Source organism: Empidonax traillii, unplaced genomic scaffold (genome assembly GCF_003031625.1).
Source record: "Empidonax traillii isolate 1590-97213 ecotype Southwest subspecies unplaced genomic scaffold, ASM303162v1 scaffold534:size827195, whole genome shotgun sequence".
Classification (NCBI taxonomy): domain Eukaryota; kingdom Metazoa; phylum Chordata; class Aves; order Passeriformes; family Tyrannidae; genus Empidonax; species Empidonax traillii.
This window is the reverse complement of record NW_020955727.1, coordinates 494,411-507,119: the sequence shown is the minus strand read 5'-3', so window position 1 is coordinate 507,119 and position 12,709 is coordinate 494,411. Positions and strand designations below refer to the sequence as shown.

Sequence of the window (12,709 nt, the reverse complement as noted above, 5' to 3'; positions counted from 1 at the left end):
GGGCTTTTGTCTGAGTCTGGTTGCTGTTTTGAGCATTACTTTATTCTGGTATTTAATTATTAAACACCTTATGGTTCACAACTAGTTCAAGCAGATAATGTGCCATGAAACTGAAGCCAAACACCTTAAAAACACGAACCCCAACCTGAAGGAATCTTGTCCTTGGAGGTATTTGGAATGTTCAGCTGATGGAGCCCGATCAGGAAAATGAGCTTTCCGTTTGAGCCCAGGCTTGCAGTGGCTTCTTAAACAGATTGAGCATCAGATAAAGTCTGTAGGAGCTGAGAGTGTGACAGCAGGGAGGGGAAACTCTGGACAGGGAGTCCCAGAGTCCCTGTGAGTGGTGTAAAGGTGCAGGAACGGTGAGTGGAAGAGATCAGGGACAGCTGGATCTGTCATTGTGGGATCGAGCACTGTTATAGCCAGTGAGCCAGCAACAAATGAATCTGTGTTCACATTAAACAATTCAAAGTTTATGTGTAAACTGGGATCAGAAGAAGGTGTGGAACTGTGTGTGTAAAGGTTGGAGTATGTTTGTAGCAAGTGACAGTGTTTTGTCTGGAAGTGTAAGTATTCAGCATTTTTCTATCTAGGCCTTTTCTGGGAATACCATTAGCTTCTGATGAGCTTTTTAAGTACCAAATCTTCTCTATTGTTTTAGTATTATGGATACGTGGAGTGAAACTCCAGCTGCCTCAGTACACCTGTGACTCAGGGTTCTGGTGTGCTCTGGGTTAATCCGTGTGCAGCTGGAAGTACCACGCAGAGCTTGGTGCAGAGGATTTGTGCTGCAGGCTGTGGATTCCAGGAATTTCAGGGTTTCCCAGACTCCCTGTGCTTGGAACAAGGGCTATGTGTGACATGGTGAACATGGGGGTGTTTCCAGCAGTGATTGTAATGGGATTGTAACTTGGAACTGAGCAGGTTTTCTTGCAACTGGTGAGGCAGTCTTTGACCCTGAACTTGCCATTGTCTGACAATGTCTTTTTTCCTCCCCTAGGGCTGAGAAAACGGAGGTGCTCAGTGAAGACCTGCTGCAGGTATTGTAACACACTTACTGTGTATTTTTAAGTGTTCCTTGTGAAGTTTGAGCCTTCTGAGAATTGTGGAGTACCTAATGTGGGGATAAAATACTGCAGGTCAGGGGTAGAAACCTGGATGTCTTTGAGTTCTCAGCACATGAGAAAACTGGGGATACATTTTGAGTAAAAAAACCTCAGTACTTCTGTTTCTGAACCCAATCGTGTGGCTCGACACAGTGAAGGAGGAGACATTTTCTTTTAATTAGATGAATGAGTTTAATAAGCTCATGAACCACTCATGCTGATGACTTGCCAGTCTGTGGTGGAGGGTGAAGAAACTCTGGGCACAACAAGTGTCTGTCCTCACTTCTGTTTCTCTTGAACAGGTCAACTGGGCCTCAAGAGAAGAGGCAAAAAAAACCCATGCCAACTGCTTGCTAGTAGAGAATGGCAGTTTATTTTCTTAAAGTCTGTTATTGCTTATTGTCATAAGTGTACAAATCCTTCTTGTTTAGCTTCTGATGATAAATAAATGTATAAATGCTTCTTATTTAGCTTGTGATGTTTGTTCTCAAATTTGTCATGCTGACAGTTGATTTGTTTGCAGACTTGTCATCTTTGTGAAAGGATATCATTTCATCAAACATGACTTCCACGGTGGAATTTTAGTTGCAACTGTCAGATTAACAAGGGTGACTGATTACATGGAGCAAATTTAAATACAGCCTTGTCCTACATAGTTTTCTTCCTCTGGTTCCTTTATGAAAGGCTTGTAAAGACAACACAAGTCGGTGAGGGCAGGCTGCTCTCGGTTGCTGCTGGCTCCTCCAGTGGGCTGCTTATTGCTAAGGAATTACAAAGCACCTCAGTGTGCCTGCAGTCAGGACCTGTACATGGAGCAGGGAAGCCAAAGAGATGATGCAAGTGCTTCTAGTTCAGATCTCTCCAGCTGCTCAGGTTCAGGGAGAAGATGAGGGAGCACATCAGCCTTCCAGCTTGAGTCAGGCACATGAAATCACAGAATCAGAGTCACAGAGTGGGTGGGTTGGAGGGGACTTCAAAGCTCATCCAGTGCCACCCCCTGCCATGGGCAGGGACACCTTCCACCATCCCAGGTTGCTCCAAGCCCCGTCCAGCCTGGCCTTGGACACTTACAGGGATGGGGCAGCCACAGCTTCTCTGGGCACCCTGTGCCAGTGTAGTGGTGAAATGAGCTGACCTGAAACATTTCACCCCGTTTTTAGGGGACTGCTTTGTTTAAACTATAAATACCTGAGCAGTTTGACAATACTATTCTTCTTTTCTGAGCAGATGTACAATTAAATGACATAAAGGATGTTTAACACCTTGATAGCCTGCAAGGGCCCATCTGTTTTCTTGCTTAGCTGCAGAATAGTAACAAGAAGTGAAAGCCAAAAGCTCTGCTGCTTGTTGCCAAAAAAATTTTGCAAGCAAGGCTTTCCCAGGCCCTGAGCAGCCTGGCTACACCCAAGTGGAAGAATTTACTCACTTGTTTGTTTGCTCTTGGGGGCTTGTGGAGGGGCAGGAGGCTCTTATCTAACCCAAGAGTTTGGAAACGTGGTGCTGCTCTCTTGATAAACACGGTTCACAGTTGGGCTCTTTTTATATTTAGCTCAAGCTTTGCCTCAGGATTGTCATGGCTTTTTTTTGTTCTGTTTTCTGAAGGGTTGTGCTCCATTTCAAGTGTCTGTTAAATGTGTTCCTGTCTGAAGACAAGGGATATAATTCAGTACTGAAAGGGATTGTACAATAGCCCCACTTTCTGGCATGGCTTTGTAGCAGATAATAAAGCAATTGTGTGATGTTCTGCACTCTGCAGATGCCCTGAGGGGACAGACAGCTTGGCCTGTGGGTCACATTGTCAGTTCAAAGGTGGCTTGAAGGAGATTAATGTCTTTTATGGTTTTCCTGACATCTTTGAACTGAAAAGCAGATCAGAGAGGAGAGTGTATTATCGTGAAGTTCTGGGGTCACGTTCCTCCTATCAGTCATCTGCCCTTTGAGTCTGGCATTCAGGGTGCCTAGGAAGAGGCTGTTGGGAATGTGTGTGCTCCAGAGTCTTTCTGAGGAACATGAGCCCCCATCCAGGGCTGCCCAGGGCTGCTGGGATCCCCGAGGTGCTTCAGGCACAGGGTGTCACCATGTGTCGGGTGTGGAAAAACCCTGTGCTCAGTATTCTAAGAATTCTTAAAAAAATTTAATTCTTCCATAACTAATGGAATGTTTAGAATGTGTTGGGGGTATTTTTTCCCTGTGAGGGTGGGCAGGCCCTGGCACAGGTTGCCCAGAGAAGCCGTGGCTGCCCCTGGATCCCTGGAAGTGTCCCAGGCCAGGTTGGACGGGGCTTGGAGCACTCTGGGCTGGTGGAAGGTGTCCCTGCCCATGGCAGGGGGTGGCACTGGATGGTGTTTGAGGTCCCTTCTCTAACCCAAACCATTCTGGGACTCAGGAATTTCATTTTGAAGATAACACAACAGTACACCACGAACAGTATCTCCATATGGACTGGTTTTTAACTGGACTTAATTTTGAAATTGTTGCTCCATGCTCTGTAAATAAAAGACGAAGCCTTGTGCTTTCAGAGCAGTCCCTGAGCAGTTTCTCTGTACTTTATTTTACTCTTAATAGATTTTTACTGAGCTTTTTGAGCACTTCAACTTAAATTCATCTTTCTTCTTGAAAATATAACTGAAGTGATTTTAGAGCTGCGTCAAAAACTGGAATCTGTTCAGATTAGTTCTAGAGATGAAATGTACTTCTTTTTCCTTGCTTTTTAAATAGAATCCATTCCAAAAGGCCTCCTGTTATTCTTGGTGAGTCATCAAAATGCAGATAAACAGCATTCTTTGGGTGCTGTGCACAGAGGCTCGGTGCCACGAGCAGTTCTGTCCCACTGCTCATCACTTTGTTTGCTTTTGATGTTCTTTGAAATAAAATAGTCCAAATTCTTTACTTAAAATCCCTTAAAAGAACAGTTTACCATATCTATATTTGTCATATTCACTGGCTGTATATTAAGCCGTGATTGAATTGTATGGTGATAAATAGAACTCTTGTTTGTGCTTTGACACTTATTTTTTTAATTACATATCCCTTTTGAATCCCATGAATCTCTCCCTGAAAATACTGTATTGCTCATCCTGTAGGAGCTTTGTCCTTGCGTTTAACAGGCAGGGAAGGACGTGCAGGAGGAAGCCTAGAGTACAGTACACATTGTGAATGAGCTGTCAGACATGTCTTCAGCACCTCCTCTACAAGGTCACAGTGAAAAACAGAGTTTTCCCCCCAAATTAGTGTCTTAGATACCTGTGTGTGCCATTCATCTCAGATGGCAAGTGTCAACCTGATTCCTTTGGCTGAGATGACAAGTAGGGGCCGTGTTTTCTCCGTGCTGTGAGCTGACTGAATCGCTGTGCCACTGAGGAAAAAACCAATTTAAATCTCTGTCCAAGCATTTTTGCTGTCGGGCACTTCTGCTAAGCAGCTGAATTGTAAGCTGGAGAATTTGAGAAAAATGCAACCCGGAGCAGAGTGTGGTGCAGGGGGAAGGTTTTTCTGCTGAGGCCAGGGAAATAACTTCTGTTTTTTGTTTGGTTTTCTCTTCCTCCCGGGCCCCTCAGATCGAGAGGCGTCTGGATGCCGTGCGCTCCGTGTGCCACCTCGCCCAGAAGCGCCTGATCGCGTGTCTGCAGGGCCAGCATGGCACAGACCCCGACAAGAGACACGTAAGTGCCACTGCCTTCCCAGGCTGGGCTCAGCCAGGGCTGGCCCTGAGCTCCAGCAGGGCTGCTCTGCCCCTCCTGAGCCAGGGGAAGGCAAACTGTGCACAGTCAGCCCAGGGGGCACACTGATGAAACACCAGCTGCAATCCCCAGCCCAGCAAACAGCACAACCCTGCAGTGCCACGGCAGTGCCAGGCACTCACTGATCTCTGCAGCTCTGATCAAACTCCTCGTGTTTAGGATTGATTGCCTTTGGGGCACTGACACCTCCAGTTGGCTGTAAATGTTTTTCTGGACACATTTGGTTTCTACCTCTCTTTAGTGAAGCCATAGGTAGTTTTAGAACCAGAAATAATTAACATTCAAGTTTTCTCCTTCTGCTGAGTAACACACACCTGAAAGCAGGGGCACACAGAATCTCTGGGAGGGAGAGGTGACAAGCTGGTTCCTTAAATCTCAAGTTAAAGCTGTTTATCTCTCTTTGGCAGTAGCTGAGATAAGTTTTGGGCCAGTCATTCCAGCTAAGACTGCAAAGAAAGTATTTTTCAGAGTATCTGAGAACAGGAGTCTTGAGGCTTGAAACTTTCTGTGACTTGGCATTTTCTTCCAAGTCCAAGAATGAGCTGCGTGTGTGTGGAATTGAAACCATATGGAAGAGGAGGAAAGCTTAGAGGGAATGTACTGGGAAAGCTGGAAAGAGTGACTAGCACTAAGCTAAGCACTGTTCCTTCTGTTCCATAGAAAAAACTTCCTCTAACAGCTCTGGCTCAAAATATGCAAGAAGGATCTGTCCAACTGAGTGATGAAACTCTGCTGGGGTGAGTGTTTACCCTTCTTTGACTTGCAGTCTGACATTTTATTGCCTGCAGGGCTCTAATTAGAGACTCTGGGTGCACAAAGCCTGGTTTCAATGTAATGAAATTTAATATTCCCAGATTCCTGCTCTAATCCAAAGGGAGAAACAGTGAGCAAGCAGTTTTTCTGGAATGATTTGGGGGGACAAGTTTTAGGCTGAATTGCATTCCAGAGGATTCTGATTCTCTGCTATCATAAAAGCTTTTGAGAATGGCTTTTATCCTGGTGGATTAGCAGAATTATTATCTCAAATTGAAGTTTAAAATGTGGTGTATTCTACAATGAAACTGCATTTTTATTATACTATGAACTGCATTCTGCAGGTTTGATTTAGTGACTTAAAACAACGCCAATTTGCATTAATGCTTCTGGTTTAAAATAATCCCAATTTAACTATCCCAGCAAAGTGATTATTTGCAATTGACAGGAAAGTGGCTGAAACAAATGAGCATCCCATAGCCTGAATTCCTAGAGCAAGTGGGTTTCCTCATTGCTGATGGGAATTCTGAAGGAGACAGTGTAGAATGGCCTTAAAAACCTTTGTGTACATATTTGTGAGCCACTGCAGGACACTGAAATGTGGACAAAACCCCTAGGGAATAGGGCTTCTCCTTAGAACAATCCTAAAATAAAGTTCACGTTGTGGGTTTGGAGCCTGAGCCTGTTGCATATGGGATTGCTTGGCATTAGGGTGTTAAAAGGGCTTAGGATAAATGAAATACTGCACTGAGCAATTTTCCTGCATCTGGGGAGATGGAAGGATGGGCTTGGAAATAAATACTGACTTCTGTGCCTTTAGGGCTGGTATAATCACCTGGATGTCTTAAAGCCTCCAAAATGTTGTCACGGCTCAGGAATTTTAGAAGACACAGGTTTGATCACACCCCTTGCCTATCCCAGATTTGTCCAGGACAGCACAGAGCATTTGGGTTTATGCCACTGAGTGATGCTTTGCTCTGTACAGCACAAAACTTCCCAAAAGGGCCACCACTGCTCTGGTCTGAGGCTTTCTTCTTCAGCCAATAGTAACTCACTTGACCATTTCCTGCAATTCTTAAAGGAAAATGCTGGATACCTGTGGGGATGCAGAGAATAAACTGGCAATGGAGCTCTCTCAGCATGAAGTGCAGATCGAAAGAGAAGTTCTAGATCCACTGTGCCTGTTAACAGAGGTGAGTCACCTCAGCCTGACTGAAGGAATACATCTGGATTTGTGGATAAACTGGCCAAAAGGGGTTTCTCTCATTGCTGAGAATAAAAGTGGTTTAAGGAGCCCTGTGTGGTGGAAAGTGGATGTGAGGGCTACAACGTGGACTTTATTGCAATGCACAATTTACACATCAATGTGAGCCTCAAATTCTCATTTTAGACAGAGATCCCAAACATTCAGAAGCAGAGGAAGCAGCTTGCAAAGCTGGTGCTGGACTGGGATTCCGCAAGGGGAAGGTAAGAAAGAGTTTTAACTACTGGGTGCTTTTCTAGTCATGTGAACTTCTTGTTGGCATCTCCTGGCATCTGATCTGGTACTTGCTTTTGAAATGCTGTTGTGTGCAGGTAATGCTTAGGTGAAAAGAGACAAACTTACGTTAAAGTTGCACCAGAAAAGAACCCATGACTACTAGATCCAAACACAGTCAAGATCTTGGAGCCCTTATATGCCTGTATAATTGGAAAAATGTTGGACATTCGTTTTCATTCCGGTTCACTTAAGTGTTCCACTTTTCCTCCACAGATACAACCAAGCCCACAAGACTTCAGGAACAAATTTCCAAGTGCATCCTTCGAAAATAGAATCTCTTAAGGAAGAGATGGATGAAGCTGGAAATAAAGTAGAGCAGTGCAAGGTATGGACAGGATGAGTGTCCTTCCCACATCTCCCATTAGCAAGAGCAGAAATCAGAGCTGCTGCTTCAGCCTGAAACTGCCTGGCTGCTGCAGCTGCAAATCATGTGACTGTTAAACTGTTTGTCTGAAGGGTATTTTAGTGCCAGCTGATCTCTGAATTGCTTTAATTTAATGAGGAACTCCGGGGTTTTTTTTAAGTGGGGTATTTTACATTGTTTTCTGTTTCAGTCTGAGTTCTGAGAAGGAACTGTGTCCCAGCCTTGACTGAATGTCAGGGTGCTGGGTGCTCCAAGCCACGGAGCAACCATGCAGTGGGAGCTTCCTGGATGAAATTCAAGCTGTGCCATCCAGGGAACACTGTGACTGTTACAGCTCTGAGCAGCTCACATTCACTTTCACTTCTCAGTTGGCAGATACTTCATGACGCTGCAGCCGAGCTGAGGAGCAAAACCGCCTGTCTTAGTAGTGCTTGTCTTTGAGTGCTATAAATGTAAAAATGCCAGTCAGTCCAGTTGTTGACTGAAGTGGGCAACTGCCTCGCTGTATAAAAAACAGTTAAACATTTTGAATTAATTTTGCTTGAGGAATACACGTAGCAGAGCAGGTGAATTACTGCTTCCTGGAGTGCTTGAACTGACAGTTCAAACTTACTGCAGGCAAAATAAGCGCAGGGCAATCTGTCTTTCTGTGTAATTTGAAATGCCCCTGTAAATTTGATGTACTGTTTTGCATTCTTTTCTTTCCCAAAGGATCAGCTTGCAGCAGACATGTATAGCTTTGTGTCCAAAGAAGGGGAATATGCCCGATGTTTTGTTATGGTGAGTATTTTCAGTATGACTCTGACTCAGCACGTCTGTGCACAGACCCTCAGTTCTCAAAGATGACATTTTTAGTGCTAAACCTAGTCTTGTCTTATGTGCTCATCAGAAGCTAACGCTCTTTTTGTTTTTAAAATGTGGCTTCTGTTCTCAGTTATTAGAAGCACAAGCAGATTACCATAGAAAAGCATTAGCAGTCATAGAAAAGGTCCTCCCCGAAATTCAAGCCCATCAAGGTAAAGTAACCTGTGCTCTGGCTGATGCTTCTCCTTGCCTGTGCCACCTATGCACAATATTCTCCTCCTTTATCTTGATTCTCTTGCATGCACACTGATTTAATAAGGCCATTTTGATCTACTTAACAATTTTACATTCCCAAGCATAATTCCATCTTCGTGTTCTCTGGAGTTCTCCAGCCATATTTAACACACTAATAAAATATTAAGGATCTCTCTGATACCTCTGATAGGAGGGTAAAGGAAGGATTTTTCTACTTGCTTACACTTCTTCCTTGTTATCATGTGCCCTTTTGCTGATTCATACCTGCCCTTTTAAGCCAATGGAAGTGTCATTGTGATTTAGGAACATATTAGGGGTCCTTGGTTCTTGAATGATTGCTAGGTGATCATCAGGAAAACTCCATGTATTTTAAGAAGCTTGATTTTTTTTACCCCCCCCCTTATTTTGTGCAATCCTCTTTCCTGGCATGCACTTCATGCTGGAAAATGGAGAGTTTGGGTTCTTGTGCTGATTATCAGCAGTTTAAAAAAGGGTGTTATACAGCTTCACTTCTTCCCTGAGAAGAAATGGAACTGCTGCCAAGCTTCCCACTGTCAGTGGGAGCTTAAGGTGTGTCCCTGAGGATTTGGGATGAGGGTGCACCGTGTGTTTTGTAAACTGCTCTCCTAAAAACTGGGTCTGCTGGCCCTGAATTTTTTAAATGCCTTGGAGAAACAGGTGAACAAAGTCTGAGAAAAGCACAGTCTGATCCGAGCAAGGCTCAGGTATCTTCAGTTGTGGGTCACAGGCAAGTTGTAAAAGCTGAACCATTTAAATGCATAAACGGGAGCATCGTGTTTGGTGGGGGTACAGAATATCTGTACCCTGTCCGTTTGGGAGAGGAGGGAATGCAAGCAGGTGATGTCTGTGCTGCAGAAGGGCTGTGCAGGAGGCTCTTTATCACTGCTTCAGTTTGTTGTTGTTGTTGTCGTATGAAAAGTTTGTACAAAGCAGCTGAGGAGAAAGTGCTTCAGAACAGATTGGCCTCCCTAGAAGGTGGGCTGGGAGCCATGGTGGGTAAGTGCTCCTGCAGTCCAGTGTAGGAAATTACCTCAGTTGTGGTTTTGTCTTTCTTGGCCTTTTTTTCCACATAAAAGAAATAACACATATATACTAACAATAACCTTTTACATCTGCATTTTTTCAGTTAAAACGGTAGAAATGGGTGAAAAAGTAAATTGTAGGAAAGAAGAAATTCGTGTTCAGTTTGGAGAAACTTATGCCGATTTGAGTTAAACAACAAGTGAGGAATTTGTGCACTACAGTGCTGGGCTGTCACCAGGGTAGTTCTGATGTGAGACACTGGGGCTGTTAATGTTCACTATAAGTTGCTGATTTCAAGAATCACATTTCAGGAATAAACTCTGTACTAACAGCTCAGTTTTTATTCACTGTATATGCAGTTAAAATGAAAATCAGCCCAGGTCATGCAACCTGGACAAAATTTTCCTCAGATTCTTGCAGACTGAAGCCAAATCAGTGCAACTGGAACATGCAGCTGTGTGCTGGCACTTGTGTTGAGGTTTATTTATAATTCCAGTTACACACAGGATTTGTATGTGATATTCCACCCAGAAAGATGCAGAAGTATTTTTTTCCTGACCACCAGCAGCTTCATTTTCTCTTTCCTCATGATGCAAGGGACTTTACCAATCAAGGGCTGTAAAACTCCTGCTGTAGTCTGAACCTTTCTGTGCTGTACTAGAGGCTTTCTTCTCTTCTTGCCTGGGCTGTAATTCAGGGGTTTGCTAGATATCCTGCTCAGTGTTTTGATACTCTCCAACCAGACAAATGGACTGAAAAACCAGCTTTTGGAACTCCGTTAGAAGAGCACCTCAAGCGCAGCGGGCGGGAAATCGCAGTCCCTATTGAAGCCTGTGTGATGATGCTTCTGGAAACGGGGATGAGAGAGGAGGTGGGTAATTCCAGGTCACATGCCACGAAGGATGGGAAAAAGAGTCCAGTCGAGCTGCTGGACTGGTGTCTGTGCTTGTTAATACGTAGCTGAAGTAATTTTTTCATCCATGTAAATGATAAATGTTTTGCAACGGAATAACTTTGAGCACTGGTTGAAGTATCTTTGAGATGAATTCACAAAGAATGAAAATCAGGGATGGGCCAAGGGTGAGAGGGAACTAAAACATACTCAGGTGACAGTGACATGACACATTAAGGCTGTAACACTGTCAGGTGAAGACACCAAACCCAAAAAGTTCTGAAAGAGACTGTTACGGAACTTCTGCTGTTCTGTGCTTGTACCAGTGTGTTGTTACAGTCAGTTCATTTTATTTTTATGATGCAGGGCTTATTCAGAATTGCTGCTGGAGCCTCCAAGTTAAAGAAGCTGAAAGCTGCCCTGGACTGTTCCACTTCCCAGCTGGATGAGTTTTACTCTGACCCCCATGCTGTTGCAGGTGTGGTGAATGTTCCGGGCCAAAACCAGCTGGAAATTGATACAACACAACTTTGTGCTGTTAATTTAACTGCTGACCTGCTCCAGTGTGAGATGTCAGTCTGTGCAGATAAAATAGGAGGGGAAATACATCGAAAGTTCCCTTCATTGCACAGTTTGACACAGATAAATGTGGGGTGCCCTTGCTTGTCACACCTGGTGTATTCCCATCCGTGTGACAGCAGTGTGTAAAATTCAGGTGATCAGCATAATCCAAGTGTCACATTTCCTCTCGTGACAAGAGTGTTCATGTGATCAAGGGAGATTGGAGCTGTGTGTACACCTTTGAAAAGGGCTTCAAAAGTTCTTTGCTCTGAAGAGATGATTCCGAGTTTCAGAGCATGTTTCTGTTCAGTTACAGTTATTACTGACAGACCTTTGGTGTTAAGGTTTGAGCAGTTACACTGTGGAAGTGCCAGGCCTTCCCACTGTTGCCCTGGTACTTGGGACCTATTGCATAGATAAAGCTGCAGACCTGAGGACAGAATGTGAACTGAGGTGTGAAAGCAGTGGCTGAGGAGCCAACCTGTTCCTGTCTGCATTGCAGGGGCCTTGAAATCCTATTTGCGGGAGCTGCCAGAGCCTCTGATGACCTACAGCTTGTACGAGGAATGGACACAGGCTGCAAGGTGAGCATGCTAAAATCAGCTGGAGAGGACAACATGCTGCATGCTTCTATCAAATCTGCTTCTTCATACATGAATTCAAAAGAAACAACCAAGCTCACAGTTAGCTTTCTTATTTCTGCTTTAGCAGGTATTTTGTGTAACAAATTATTTTAAATTTTGTGGTTCGGTTTAATTCTTATTATACAAAATGTGGTGAAATATCTACCTTTTGTTTAACTGTAAGGGCTGCTTCTGACTGCTGGTTGCACACTATTGAAGCCCAAGCAGTTTTCTTTCGTTGTAGGTAGAGATAAGTCAGGGATCTGACTGGCAGGTTATGAGCTTGCTGAGTCCAAAACAGTGCATTAATTTGGAATAAATGGAGGCTTACACCATCATGCTTTTGTCAGTCCAGAAGCAAGACATTTCTGATCTGAAAATAAGACATAATGGAATTTATTTTCCTTTCAGTATTCAGGACCAGGATAAGAAGCTCCAAGAGTTGTGGAGAATTTGTAACAGGTTACCTGAGCATTATCGTGTTAACTTCAGGTATGTGTGAACATCTGTCAGCTCAGCTGCGTTGATGCTTAGTCACTGCTTCTCAAAGCTGATTACCCAAAACTCAGATCCAGGGTGTTATTCTTGGCCAGATTTGGTGAGATTTCTAAAAATACATCTCTGTGTGCAGAGGTGATGGTAAATTTTTCAGTCAGGTTAATTCACTCTTGACTGTCAGGAAATAGTGATGCACAGAACCCTAATATTTAAGACTCATGCTGTGCTCTTCTTTGTATTTTCCAGTCTTAGAAATCACATCTTTCTTAGTAATCTCATTTTTCCCCTTGGTTTTGCCTTTTGGGAATGAATTGGAATAAAACCAACTCTAGTGATTCCCAGAAGCATGGAAGTTCCATTACAGAACGTGAAACTAGCTGAATCTAAATCTTTTTTCTCAGAAAATGTAATAGTTCTCTAGTTTCATTTTGCTAAGGTGGGAGCTGCCCAGTTCAGCTTCTATGATTGGTGAGTAGAAGCTCAGGGCCAGGTGCCAAGCAAGGAGGCTGCTCATCTCACTCCTGTCTTG

The 12,709-nt window shown here is 43.9% G+C and overlaps 1 protein-coding gene across 3 annotated transcripts in view; it reads left to right on the top strand.

The window, feature by feature from the left end:
* ARHGAP17 (Rho GTPase activating protein 17) overlaps positions 1–12,709 on the top strand; it is a 40,363-nt gene that overhangs the window by 18,138 nt on the left and 9,516 nt on the right. For 2 of the 3 annotated variants that reach the window (XM_027897248.1, XM_027897250.1), the window contains exons 2-13: positions 1,001–1,040; positions 4,664–4,768; positions 5,507–5,583; positions 6,681–6,792; positions 6,990–7,066; positions 7,353–7,464; positions 8,215–8,283; positions 8,438–8,519; positions 10,350–10,477; positions 10,865–10,976; positions 11,562–11,643; positions 12,094–12,174. In XM_027897248.1, coding sequence (XP_027753049.1) covers positions 1,001–1,040; positions 4,664–4,768; positions 5,507–5,583; positions 6,681–6,792; positions 6,990–7,066; positions 7,353–7,464; positions 8,215–8,283; positions 8,438–8,519; positions 10,350–10,477; positions 10,865–10,976; positions 11,562–11,643; positions 12,094–12,174 — 1,077 coding nt within the window. Of the gene's footprint in view, positions 1–1,000; positions 1,041–4,660; positions 4,773–5,506; positions 5,584–6,680; positions 6,793–6,989; positions 7,067–7,352; positions 7,465–8,214; positions 8,284–8,437; positions 8,520–10,349; positions 10,478–10,864; positions 10,977–11,561; positions 11,644–12,093; positions 12,175–12,709 lie in introns of those variants that run through there. The other variant, XM_027897249.1, reaches the window with a different exon arrangement.